This window comes from Choloepus didactylus, chromosome 13 (assembly GCF_015220235.1).
Source record: "Choloepus didactylus isolate mChoDid1 chromosome 13, mChoDid1.pri, whole genome shotgun sequence".
NCBI lineage: Eukaryota > Metazoa > Chordata > Mammalia > Pilosa > Megalonychidae > Choloepus > Choloepus didactylus.
The window spans coordinates 59,951,993-59,966,159 of NC_051319.1; the positions used below are offsets into that span (position 1 = coordinate 59,951,993).

At 39.0% G+C, this 14,167-nt stretch overlaps 1 protein-coding gene and 1 pseudogene across 8 annotated transcripts in view; both read left to right on the top strand.

The window, feature by feature from the left end:
• DMXL1 (Dmx like 1) overlaps positions 1 to 14,167 on the top strand; it is a 211,726-nt gene that overhangs the window by 36,179 nt on the left and 161,380 nt on the right. For all 8 annotated transcript variants that reach the window (XR_005211487.1, XM_037802218.1, XM_037802220.1 and 5 more), the window contains exon 3: positions 888 to 959. Coding sequence is in view for 7 of the 8 variants with exons in the window: in XM_037802218.1 (XP_037658146.1) it covers positions 888 to 959 (72 nt within the window). In the remaining variant the exon portion in view is untranslated. The remainder of the gene's footprint in view (positions 1 to 887; positions 960 to 14,167) is intronic.
• On the top strand, positions 3,364 to 5,557 carry LOC119508369 (annotated as a pseudogene).

Below are 14,167 nucleotides of genomic sequence, written 5' to 3' on the forward strand. Positions count from 1 at the left end.
TCATTTATTCTTCATGCAGAAATCAGGGTGATCTTTTTCTTAAATATAAATCAGTTTACAAACAGACATAAAGTAAACTTAAAACCTTTAATGGCTTCTCATTCCTCTTAAAATAAAATCTGAGCTCTTTCATAGGGCCTGGAGATCCGTTTGGGATGTTTCTACCTACTTCTTCCCTGTACAACCTCATATTCAGCCATTTCCATCAGCAGCTCACTATTTTAGCCTCAGTGCCTTATTTTTAATTCCCTAAATATAGAATTTTTTTCCAGTTCAGAACTTGTTGTGGAAATTAATGGAAATTGTATGGGGAAAGCATCTTGCAAGATTTAAAGTGCTTTACAAATGTAAGATCTTTATTATTTCAGTCAGTATTTGTACATTGGTTGAAATTGATTGCTATAGTATTGTAAACTTTGAGGACAGGTAATCTAAAAATCCATTTTAAATCGTGTCAAGCTCCATATTTGACAAGAAATACATAAGTATGTTTTCTTCTGCAAGGAAGGGAATTAACATTCCCTATGCATCTTAAATGTTAGATATTATATGCTAAGTGTTTTACAAATGTTATTTCAATCCTCAAAATAATTCCATTAGGAAGATAGTGTCATACATATTATATACACAGATAGGGAGACCAGTATTCAGATAGATTAATTTTCTAGTCACAAGTTAATCTTGTACAGAAGCGCAAGAAAATGTCAATCCTGAGTTTCTAATCCAAATAAGATTGTCTCCTAAACCGGTGTTCTCCAAGTATCACTGAATGAAATTGTGTATATGGACATATGCAAAATAATATTATTAATTTTCTTTGCTGTTTTAATCTATAAATGAGTTAACATATCCATAATCAGTTTTCTTTCTTTTTTTCTTTTTAAAAGATTGCAGCATCCTATGGAAACGTTATCTCTGTTTTTGAGCCAGGTAACCTACCGAAGCAAAAGAAAAATTTGGTCAGTAATTTATTATATTTCTCTTAGAATTGAAATTTAAGTATAAAAGATACTTTTAAGAGTATAAAGTCTGAGTGATCATTAAATGAATCTATAAATTATACAGTATAATTGGAAATAAATCTTAAATGCCACTTGCATAGCAGACATACTTAAATGTTTCATTGGAATAGCATCAAACTAAATAGTGCTATTGAATTGCCTTGAAATGCTTTACTTTCCTCCTTCTGACATTTTTTGTTTTACAATGAATATTTGAGGTATCAACTTTTGCTAATATCAAAACACCATGATCCAGCCATATGTGGCACTTTATTCTTTGTAGTTATCAACCTTTGTACAATTTTCTGTTTCTTTTCCTATGTATATTATTCTTAATGTTACATGTTTTAATTGAAGTTATTTTCTTAGAATTATTATATTATGTAATTTTTAATGGTCAGTGAATATTTCTTCATAAAGAAGCTACATTCACTTAATTCATATGTATCTTGAGTGTCCACAGTTCTCCACAGATTTCTGTTTATTACCTAATAAATCCAATATTAGGGACTCTTACAGCCTTTTGAATTAATAATGGGCAGAACTAAAAGTAAAATTTAAAGGAAAGGTGTAGTCCCAAACACCCGAACCATATATTGTAAATAATGCTCAGTAAATATTTGCTGAAAGAAATAACTGACTTTTTTGTTAAAAACTTTATCAAAAAAATAAAAAAAAATTTCAAACAAAACAAAGGAATAAGAAAAAACAAATATCCTACAATAACTACATTGCTTCCATTATGTTCCTATATACCCCAAGAATTTTAATAAATCTTAGTCATTCCTGAGCATTCCCATATAATTAAGATTACCCTCAATGTCTTATTTCTTATTAGATTGTCTTTCCTCCTTCACTAGTTACTGTCTATCTCTTGGTTCCCTATATTCTACAATATAAGACACTTGTTTTACATTTTTCACAATGTTCACATTTGTGGTATCATTCAAATCTCTCCTTTTGTATCTGACTCAGTTCACTCACCGTTATGTCCTCAGCGTTAATCCATGTTGTCATAAACTTCACGACTCTGTTCTTTCTCACTGCTGAGTAGTATTCCATCATATATATGTACCACAGTTTATTTATCCACTCATCTGATGTAGGACATGTAGGTTGTTTTCATCTCTTGACTATTGTGAACAATGCTGTTACGAACGTCAGTGTGCAAATATCTGTTTGTGTCACTGCTTTCAGGTCCTCTGAGTAAATACTGAGAAGTGAAATTGCTGCATCTTAGGGTAACTCAACACCTAGTTTTCTGATGAACCACCATACTGTCTTCCAGAGTGGATGAACCATTATACAGTCTCACCAGCACTGAATAAGAGTTCCAATTTCTCTACATCCTCTCCAGCATTTGTAGTTTCGTGTTTGCTTAATGGCAGCCATTCTTATTGGTGTGAGATGATACCTCATTGTGGTCTTGATTTGCATCTCCCTAATAGGGAAGATGAACATTTTTTCATGTGTTTTTTAGCCATTTGTATTTCCTTTTCAGAGAAATGTCTTTTCATATCTTTTGCTCATTTTATAATTGGGCTGTTTGTACTAATGTCATTGGGTTGTAAGATTTCTTTATATATACAAGATATCAGTCTTATCAGATAGATAGTTTTCAAATATTTTCTCCCATTGAGTTGGCTGTCTCCTTACCTTTTTGACAAATTCCTTTGAGGTACAGAAGCTTTTAATTCTGAGGAGTTCCCTTTTATCTATTTTTTCTTTCATTGCTTGTACTTTAGGTGTAAGGTCTAAGAAGCAACCTCCTAATACTAGGTCTTGAAGATGTTTCCCTACATTTTCTTCTAAGAGTTTTATGGTGTAGTCTCTTACATTGAGGTCTTTGATCCACTTTGAGTTAATTTTTGTATAGGGTGTGAGGTAGGAGTCCTCTTTCTTTCTTTTAGATATGGATATCCAGTTGTCCCAGCCCCATTTCAGTGGATTTTGGGACCTTATCAGAAATCAGTTGACCATGGATCTGGGGTCTATTTCCGAATTCTCAATTTGATTCCATTGATTGCTGTGTCTATCTTTGTGCCAATACCATGCTGTTTTGACTACTGTGGCTTTATAGTAGTCTTCAAAGTCAGGAAGTGTAAGTCCTCCCACTTCCTTTTTCTTTTTTAGAATATTTTTAGCAATTCGGGGTATCTTTCCCTTCCAAATAAATTTGATGACTATCTTTTCCAAGTCTGCAAAGTAGATTGTTGGAATTTTGATGGAAATTACATTAAATCTGTAGATCCGTTTGGGTAGAATTGACATCTTAACTACATTTAGCCTTCCTGTCCATGAACACGGAATAAACACATGCCTGAGGAACCCTCTCCACAAACAGCAGTTGCACCCTCTCTGACCCATCATCCCCCTTGTTGCCAGGATCTCAGACCACAATGCTTCTGGGGCTCCACCAGTAACCGTCCTGGAAAAAACCTGCCTGGAAAAATTCCGTCAGCTTCTCTCCAGCCATAACACTTACTTAGGTGAAGTGAGGAAGTATAACTGGCCGGAGGTTCCCAGGGAGGTTCGTTCTGTAACCTGGAGACTCCTGTTGGGCGATCTTCCAGCAAAGACTGAGAGGAGGAAGTGGACCCTGCAGAGGAAGTGGGAGGAGTATTTAGGCTCATTGAGCAGTATTCTGACTCTCGAAATGAGGAGCGTCACCAGGATACCTACAGACAGATTCACATTGACATTCCAAGGACAAATCCTCTCATTCCATTGTTCCAGCAACCGCTTATACAAGAGATCTTTGAAAGAATTCTGTTTATTTGGGCCATCTGACATCCTGTCAGTGAATCTGTCCAGGGAATTAATGACCTGGTCACTCTGTTCTTCGTCATCTTCCTCTCAGAATATGTGGAAGTGGATGTGGAGAACTTTGACTTGACCAGCTTGTCTCAGGACATGCTGCAAAACCTTGAAGTGGACAGCTTTTGGTGCATGAGCAAGCTGCTGGATGGAATCCAGGATAACTACACCTTTGCACAACCAGGGATCCAGAAGAAGGTCAAGGCACTAGAAGAGCCTGCCAGCTGGATTGATGAGCAGGTACATAATCACTTTAGGAGGCGTGAGGTCGAATACCTACAGTTTGCCTTTCGTTGGATGAACAATCTGCTTATGCAGGAGCTTCCCCTTCACTGCACCATCTGCCTGTGGGACACATACCAGTCTCAACCAGAAGGTTCTCCCAGTTCCATCTCTACATGTGTGCAGCCTTCTAGATCAAGTGGAGGAATGAGATCTTCAATGAGGAGGACTTTCAGGGTCTCTTCATGCTGCTAAAGAACCTACCTGTGATACACTGGGGCAATGAAGAGATTGGGCTGCTTCTTGCTGAGGCATACAGACTCAAGTACGTATTTGCCGACGCCCCCAATCACTACCACTGCTGGGTGCTGTCTCCCCATGGGGACCCAGACTGCCCCATTTCTGATGACAGTCTGGTCACTGTGGCCACTGTGCACGCTGTGGATCCTGGCCAGGAACCACTCCTGCTGTCACATCTGCCACCCAGATCTTAACTTTCTTTGTTCCTGTCCACCACTCCATGTCTGTGGGTGTGTCTCTTGGACCACTGTCAGTATTCCATGGCATGTGGATGGGCCCAGCTCTGGGAAAGGACAGAAAAGGAGGTACAGGGTTGTCTACCCCTTTAAAAGAAACTGGACAAAAGAAGGAAAAGGCTCAGGGTCTCAACTCACATTGTCCCTACATGGACTTGCTGTCTCACCTCCCCAACCCAACTGATACTGTTGTTCTTTGTGACATAGTTTGATTTGATCACAGGTCAAAATGCCTTATGTTTAAGACTCCTGATCCCTCCCTATCTCCCGTTTTCTAGTCCTCCTTCTCACCTAGATTGAGCCAGTGAGTAGCTTTTCAAGACCACTGCTCTCAGATGGAGGAGGCACTGATGCTTTTAACTCTGGGAAGAGACCTACACCCAAGGGCTGGGAATTTTATTTTTCCTTTTCTCACCAGATGTCTGTATGTGTGTGTGTTAGAGAGACAGTGTGTATACACACACACCCATCAGCGTTTAGGTACATATCTAAGTTTCTGTCTCCAGACTGGCGCGACCAAAATCATCTGAGAGGGGCCTCAGTCACCAGATATACAAGCATCCCTTGAAAAGGATCAGGGCAGGGGCCTGGGGGAAGAGAATTTTTACCTCTCCAAATCCTCTTTCCATGTTGCCCCACTCCAAGTCATTATGCATAAATTGTGTCATTATGTATATGGGTAAGGATGTACAAATATATGTCCTCTTTGTAACAGATAAGATTTTATATTTATAATGTACATCACCATGTGAAAGCATTCTAGGTCACTGGCACAGATAAAGTTGCCAGGCAAGCGATTCAGTGATCCAGGTTGTTTTCAAGTATCGTCCTATGAGGGAAATGGGATGGTCATCTGCTAGAGTGAATATGGCTGAGCAGATGGCACTGCTTTTTTTTCTTTTGAATTCATTTTTATTGAGATATATTCACATACCCTGCAGTCATACAAAGCGTAAATTCAGTTGTTCACAGTACCATTATATAGTTGTGTGTTCATCACCGAAATTAATTTTTGAACATTTTCATTACCACACACACAAAAATAATAAGAATAAAAGTTAAAGTGAAAAAGAACACTGGGTGCCTTTTTTTTTGCCCTCCTTTTTCTACTCATTCATCTGTACACTGGACAAAGGGGAGTGTGGTCCACATGGCCTTCCCAATCACATTGTCACCCCTCGTAAGCTACATTTTTATACAATCGTCTTCAAGACTCATGGGTTCTAGGTTGTAGTTTGATAGTTTCAGGTATTTCCTGCTAGCTATTCCAATTCATTAGAACCTAAAAAGAGTTGTCTATATTGTGCGTAAGAGTGCCCACCAGAGTTACCTTTCGGCTTCTACCCACAATGCTGAGGCTAGATTCTTCCCCGGGAGTCATATTCCACATTGCCAGGGAGATTCACTCCCCTGGGTGTCATATCCCATGTAGCGGGGAGGGCAGTGATTTCACCTGCCAAGTTGGATTAGCTAGAGAGAGAGGACCACATCTGAGCAACGAAGAGGCATTTGGGAGGAGGCTCTTAGGCACAATTATAGGCAGGCCTAACCTCTCCTTTGCAGCAACAGTCTTGCCAAGGGCAAATCCCATGGTAGAGGGCTCAGCCCATCAAATCACCAGTCCCCTATGTCTGTGGCACTGCTTTTAAAACCAGTGGCAGCTATCCCAAGCATCAGTGTCCCAGTTTTTTTCTCCCCTTTCTTCCCACTCCTCTTTGGGCCTTTCTGGAGCATCTTCCCTGCTCCCTCCCCCTCTTCAGCAGAAAAAGAATGTGAAGACACAGCTCCCTACCCTTTACCCCTAGCAGCCTCCCAAAGAGGGGACTGCAGAGATGGAAGGCCTTTCTGCATGGTTTAGCCCCTGCCTTTTCCCCGGAATCTGGGGAGGACTCATATTTTTTCACATTTTTAAATCAGCATTTTATTCAGGACAGAAGCTAGGACTGACTAGTCAGTGCCAAGGGAAGGAAAGGGATTTCCAGTGCATCCTGGTGTTTTGGGCTCTTCTGAGTATCCACACTGTCACCATCATAGCCACACAGCTCATGAGACCTGTGACCCATGTTTGATTTTTGGTATTTGGTAGTGAGAGGTGGGGGGGGATTGTGGAAAGCAGCTGTCATCCTCTTGGATGACACCTTGAGCTTCATTGCCAACTAAGCCCCACCATACCAATATATGTTCAGTTTTTCCTGTAGAACTGTTTCTCAGGCATTCTTCCCTAACTCTTTTCCTTTTCCCCTTTGGTGTACCTCAGTAGTTTCCTTCACAGAGTGAGAGGGCTTATGATCCTCCCTCAACCAGACTAATTAAAGAAAGACACTTGTGTTCCCAAGTGGTGGTTTTCTTTTTTTAGTGTTTATGTTTGTATGGGAAATTATGGATAAAGTGAAAGAATGAATAGTAAATAAATAGTGTATTTCCTCTTCCTCCTCCTCTTCCTCCTCAAAAAAAAAAAGAACTGACTTTAAAAAATCTGTATATTATATTAAAATGCCTTTGTTAGTAAGGGTAGAATAGATAATTTTAGTTTTTGCCTATTTTCTCTTTTATTCATTATAATTGATTAATATAATAGTATCTAAGACTCATTTATTGGTAGGCAGCACTAACTGCAGAGAAGATAAAAAAAAAAGGAAGAAAGAAAAAACCTTGAAGAAGGGGAAAACTGGATCTAACGGAAAAATCATAAACTTAGAAGATGCATAAAATTTCTAATTCCAACAGATGGTCTCAGAGGATCTTCAGATCCTCATAAAATAGAATTATTCACTTTTTTGGGGTACATAATTGAATTCTCTTTTGAGACAGTGGTTTTCATGAGAGGTGCACTTTAAAATCACTGGTGAATGTGTCCAAACACTACCTTTGGAGTTTCTAAATCTATAGATGTGAGTTGTGCCTAGACACTAGTATTTCTGGTTCGAGAGAGGTTGGTTCTGATGTGCACTGTGATTGAGAGCCATTCTTCCTGTAAGGCACTGTTTCTTTTCTTTTCTTTTCTTTTTTTTTTAAATTAAATTCAGTTTTATTGAGATATATTCACATACTATCCAGTCATCCATGGTGTTCAATCAACTGTCATAGTACCATCAGATAGTTATGCATGCATCACCCCAATCTATTTTTGAACATTTTCCTTACACCAGAAAGAATAAGAATAAAAAATAAAAGTAAAAAAAGAACACCTAGATCATCCCCCCATCCCACCCTATTTTTCATTCAGTTTTTGTCCCCATTTTTCTATTCACCCATCCATACACTGGGTAAAGGGAGTATGATCCACAAGGTTTTCACAGTCACATTCTCACCCATTGTAAGCTACATTGTTATACAGTAGTCTTCAAGAGTCAAGGCTACTAGGTTGGAGTTTGATAGTTTCAGGTATATACTTCTAGCTCTTCTAATACATTAAATACTAAAAAGTGTTATCTATATAGTGCATAAGAATGTCCACCAGAGTGACCTCTTGAATCCATTTGAAATCTCTCAGCCACTGAAACTATTTCGTTTCATTTCGCATCCTCCTTTTGGGCAAGAAGATGTTCTCAATCCCACGGTGCCACTTCCGGATTCATTCCCAGAAGTTATATCCCATGTTGCCAGAGAGCTTTACACCCCTGGGAGTCAGGTCCCACATAGTGGGGAGGGCAGTGAGTTCACCCATCGAGTTGGCTTAGCTGGAGAGAGGGCCATGTCTGAGCAACAAAGAGGAACTCAGGAGCAGATTCTTAGGCACAATTATGAGCAGGTTTAGCCTCTCCTTTGCAGTAACAAGCTTCATAAGGGCAAGCCCTAAGATAGAGGGCTTGGGATACTAAACACCAGTCCTCAATGTTTGTTAGAGTATCAGCAACAATTCAGGTGAGGAAGTCAAACACATCCACATTTCCCCCCAGCTCCTCAGGGGGGCCCTGCATGTATATTTTTATTCTCTGCCCAAATTACTTTGGGTTATGTTGCTGTTTCACTCTTATCTATACAAACCTACCATATCTCACTTCCTATTCAAAGTTCCATGTAGTTATGGTGTTTAAACAAACTGTAGAAGTTATATTGTTTAGAAAATATAAATCCTGCACTAAATAAACATCTCTCCCCTTGGTCTCACATGAAAGTTGAAGTTTTAAAACACAGTCAGTTTCGACCTTTAACTGTTGCCCGATTTGCCCTAGTCTTAACCACATCCGCTTCATTCATATCTCTTCTTGAAGTCTGGGCTCATTTCAGCTTTTTTTTTTAACACTTGCTGTATGTGCTAATATTGACATTCATATCTGCCCAGCTCTAGCTCTGAGTTTCAGGTGTCACACAGAGGCATTGTTACTTAAAAGCTTATTCTGCAGGCCACTTGTATCAAAATAACCTGGGATATTGGTTTAAATGCAGGTTCCTGTGTCTTGTCCTGGACTTTTTGAACCTTTTGAACCTGAATATTTGGAAATCTGCCTCAGAAATTTTTATTTTTAATTAACATCTCAACCTATTCTTAGTTGTATTTAAAAAAAATTTGAGAACCTCTACATTAAGAGGGTGTTTATGGGTCTCATCTCATTGGCAAACAGTGAAATCAAGTTAGTCAGCTACAACCTGGATTTTAAAGGAAAATGAAATAGACTATAAAATTTCAGATTGCATCACATGTAGTAAGGGTAAACTTCACTTGCATTTACATATACGTATATGTGTGCTCTGGGTCACAGTGGAACATGTATTTCTTACTGGTTTGCAGGCAAGAAAGTTTGAAAAATACTTTTTTAAGGAATGGAAAGGCCTTAAATTATATAATATTAAGGAAGTGTTATTATATTCTTCTTCTGAATTTTCCCACATCTTCATGATCCCAGGTGTGGATGAAACGTTTTTAAAAGACAGTGGTGCCCCAAATAGCAGAACTACAGACACATTTAAAATTAAATCTTTGACTGTAACCATAATAAGAATGACAATAATAATAATAATATTAATTATAATTACAAAGTAAGACTTTTGAACCCCCAGGATTGGATATTCTCTCACTGATCTCTGCCATCATATATTCTTTTTTTAATGCAATTTTCTTGAGATATATTCACACACCATATAATCCATCTAAAGTATATAATCAGTGGCTCATGGTGTCATCATATAGTTGAGCATTCATCACCAGAGTCAATTTTCAAACATTTTCATTTCTTCAAAATAAAGAAAAAATACTAAAAAATTAAAAAGAAATAAAAAAGAACACCCAGGATCTAAGATGGTGGCATAGAGCGGAGTGGAAGCTAGTTATTTCTCCTGGAACAACTTAAAAAAAAAAACAGAAACAACTAGTAAATAACCCGGAATAACTGTGGGGGGACAAATGTGACCATCCACTCATCATACACCAACCTGAATTGGGAGGAAGGCCCGAGATCACAGCATAAAATCTGTAAGTAAAAACTGCGGATCCAAGCCGGGATACCTGTCTCCCTATAGCCTGAGTGGCAGAGCCTCATGGTGCTATAGAGAAGCTCTCTCCCAGCAAATGAATATAGCTCAGCTGAGCTCCAACTGGGATTTTAATTAGCAAGTGTGAACTGCTCACTATGAGCTACAAATCCCCAACAAGCAGACAGAGGCTTTGGGTGATGACTGACCTTGTAGAGCCAGAGGGTCGCCACAGACTAGCCCTGAAGGGGACTTTCTGTCCCTTTTTTGGCTTAGTGGAGAAAGGCTCAGCCATTTTCAGTTTCCAGTGCCCTGATCCAGACAAGGGTGGAGGTAGCACAGGCAGAGAGACACCATTGAAATGCTAATGACCTCTCTCTATGGGGTCTATCTTCCCTAAGAGGAAAAGGGTGGGGCCCAGCTCTACTACCCACCTTCCATTCAAAACCAGACCCCAGAGTCTGGGGGAAAACAGCCCCAGGCCACACCTCCTTACACCAGTCTGGAATTACAGGCTAACAGGTGCCACCTGCTGGTCCGAAAAGCACAGTGACCTGAGGCATCACAGAGTTTACCAGTCTTCTAAGACATACCCTCAGGGAAACCAGATACTGAATATTTCTTCCTTCTGGGACCTGAACCCATTTTGGTCTGGGAAAACCTTATTGGGGTAACCAAGTAAACCATGCCTAGACAACAGAAACTACAACCTACACTAAGAAAAATGAAGTTATGGCCCAAAGGAACAAACTTACACTTCACCTGAGATACAGGAATTGAAACAACTAATAATAAGTCAATTCAAAAAGTTTAGGGAAGATATGGTGAAAGAGCTGAACTGTATAATGGAAACACAGGATGTACATAAGGTAGAAATTGAAAGTTCGAAAACCCAACTGGCAGAATCTATGGAAATGAAAGGCACAGCACAAGAGATGAAAGGCACAATGGAAACATACAATAGCAGATTTCAAGAGGCAGAAGAAAACACTCAGGAACTGGAGAACAAGGCACTTGAAAGCGTACACACAAAAGAACAGAGAAAAGAATGGAAAAATGGGAGCAGAGTCTACGGGAACTTAAGGACAAAACAAAAAGCAAGAATGTACGTGTCATTAGTGTCCCAGAAGGAGAAGAGAAGGGAAAAGGGGCAGAAGCAATAATAGAGGAAATAATCAATGAAAATATCCCATCTCTTATGAAAGACATAAAATTACAGGTCCAAGAAGCACAGCATACCCCAAACAGACTAGATCTCAATAGGCCTATGCCCAGACACTTAATAATCAGATTATCAAACATCAAAGATGAAGAGAGAATCCTGAAAGCTCCAAGGGAAAAGTGATCTATCACAAACAAAGGAATAATAAGACTGTGCGGATTCCTCAGTAGAAACCATGGAGGCAAGAAGGCAGCGGGGTGATATATTTAAGATACTGAAAGAGAAAAACCACCAACCAAGAATCCTATGTATGGCAAAACTATCCTTCAAATATGAGGGAGAGCTAAAAATACTCTCTGACAAACAGACAATGACAGAGTTTGTGAATAAGGTACCTGCTCTACAGGAAACATTAAAGGGGGCACTGCAGACAGAAAGGAAAAGACAGGAGTGAGAGGTTTGGAAAACAGTTTTGGGAGATAGTAGCACAGCAATGTGAGTATACTGAACAAAGATGACTGTGAGTATGGTTGAAAGAGGAAGGCTGGGATCATGTGGGACACCAGAAAAGACTGGAAGTGTGTAAGTCAGGGAAACCTAGGGTTCTCAACAATAGTAATAAAAAAAAAAAAATGTTTTTACACGTGGTAGAACAGATAAATGTAAACATTACAAGGTGTTAAAAATAGGTGGGATTGGGGGGAAAATACAATCAATGCAAACTAGAGACTATTAAAAAAAAAAAGAACACCCAAACTATCCCATACCCCTTCTCCTTCCTATTTTACATATATATCTATATCTGTATCTATTTATTGTTACTATGTTATACTCATCTGCCCATACACTGGTTAAAGGGAGTGTCAGTCACCAGGTCTTCACTATCATATGGGTCACATGATAAAAGCTGTATAGTTACACAGTTATCATCAAGAATCAAGTCTACTGGATTACTGTTCAACAGATTCAGGTATTTCCTTCTAGCTATTCTAATACACTAGAAACAAAAAGGGAAATCTGTATAATGCATAAGAATAACCTCTAGATTGACCTCTGGATTCCATTTGAGATCTCTCAGCCACTGAAGTTTCATTTCTTTTCCCCCTTTTGGTCAAGAAGACATTCTCAATCCCATGTCAGGGCCAGGCTCATCCCTGGTAGTCCTGTCCCTCATTGCTAGGGAGACTTACACCCCTGGGATTCATATCCCACGTGTTGGGGGGGGGGGGTAGTGAGTTTATTTGCAGCGTTGACTAAAAGAAAGAGGCCACATCTGAGCAACAAAAGAGGTTCTCTGGGGATGACTCTTAGGCATAATTATTAATAGGCTTAGCTTCTCCTTTGCAGGAATAAGTTTCATAAGGACAAGCCCGAGGATTGAGGGCTTGATTTATTAAATTGAGATTCCCTAATGCTTCCAGGAATATCAGGAATTCCCCAGGTGAGGATGTTTAATATTTCCACATTTTCCCCCATTCACTCAAGGGGACTTCATAAATACTTTTTTATTTTCTGCCCAGAGTTCTCTGGTGTGCATCAGGATGTCATATTAACCTGTACAGAATAAGAAGATCTCATTTCCCATTCTAGGTTCCTTGCAACTATACATTATTTAAATAGGCTTACTGTATAAGTTATATTTAGAAAGAGTGCTACAGATAATATACCAAATAAACATCTCTTAAATAGCAGTCAAAACGCAGGAATAGATGTGACTGCCCTAAGAGCCTACAGTCTTTGAACCTTTACAACAAGCCTTGTTGCACCCTCCACACTCCTGCATTGTCAGTTGCCCAATCCCTGTCCACATTCTATCCTCTGGTACCTATGCTTTGAATTCAGTTCTCAGCATTTGCTCATTATAGTAATTTTATGTTAGTGAGGCCTTACAATATTAGTCCTTTCGTTTCTGGCTTAGTTCACTCAACATAATGTCCTCAAGGTTCATTCACCTAGTTGTGTGCCTCACGACTTCATTCCTTCTCCAAGCATTCAATATTCCATTGTATGTATACACTGCAGTTCACCCTCGTGTTCACTTGTGATGTACCCTTAAGCTGCCTCCATTCATTGGAAATTGTGAACACTACTACCATAAACACCTGTGTGTAAATGTCTATTTGAGTCTGTGCTTTTCAGTTCTTCCAAGCATGTACCAAATAACGGGTTGCAGGATCATATGGCAATCCTATACATAGCCTCCACATTGCCCTCCAGAGGGGCTACACTGTTCTACTTCCTTACCAACAGTGAATAGGTATATCTCGCTCTCCACATCTTCTCCAGCACTTGTATCTTTCTGTTTATTTTTTAAACAATTTTTTTCACACATCATGCAATCCATTCTGAATGACCAATCAGAAGCTCCCGGTATAATCACATAATTATGCTTTTACCACCACAGTCTATATGAGAACAATTCCATTTCTTCCACACAAAAAAAAGAGGAAGAAAAAAACTGATAAAGATAAAAAAATAAAGAATAAAAAAAAAAAAAAAAAAAAGAAACAGTAACAAGAATCCCATACCCATCCTTCATATCCCCATCTTTTTGACATTTAGCTTTGGTATATTGCCTTTTTTACAATTAATGGAAGAATATTACAATGTTATTGTTGACTATAGGCCCTAGTTTTCATTGATTATATTTTTTCCCTTATACCATCCCCCATTTTCAACACCTTGCAATGCTGACATTCACTTGTTCTCCTTTATGTAAAAGCTTTCTTATATTTCTACATTTAATCATCAGCATTGTCCACTCTAGTTTTTGCTACATTAAACAGTCCCAGTTTTATCCTGTGTCTTTCCTTCAGGTGTCATACATGCTTCTAGCCTCCTTCTTTCAATCATACTCACACTCAGCTTTGTTGATTATACTTGGAATATTGTGCTTCCATCACATACTATTGTGCTATCCATTTCTAGATCTTTACAATCAGTCTTTTTGAGCATTCTGTACCCCTGCAGTATCAAATGCCCAATCTCTACCCTCTTTCTACCTCCTGATAACCTGT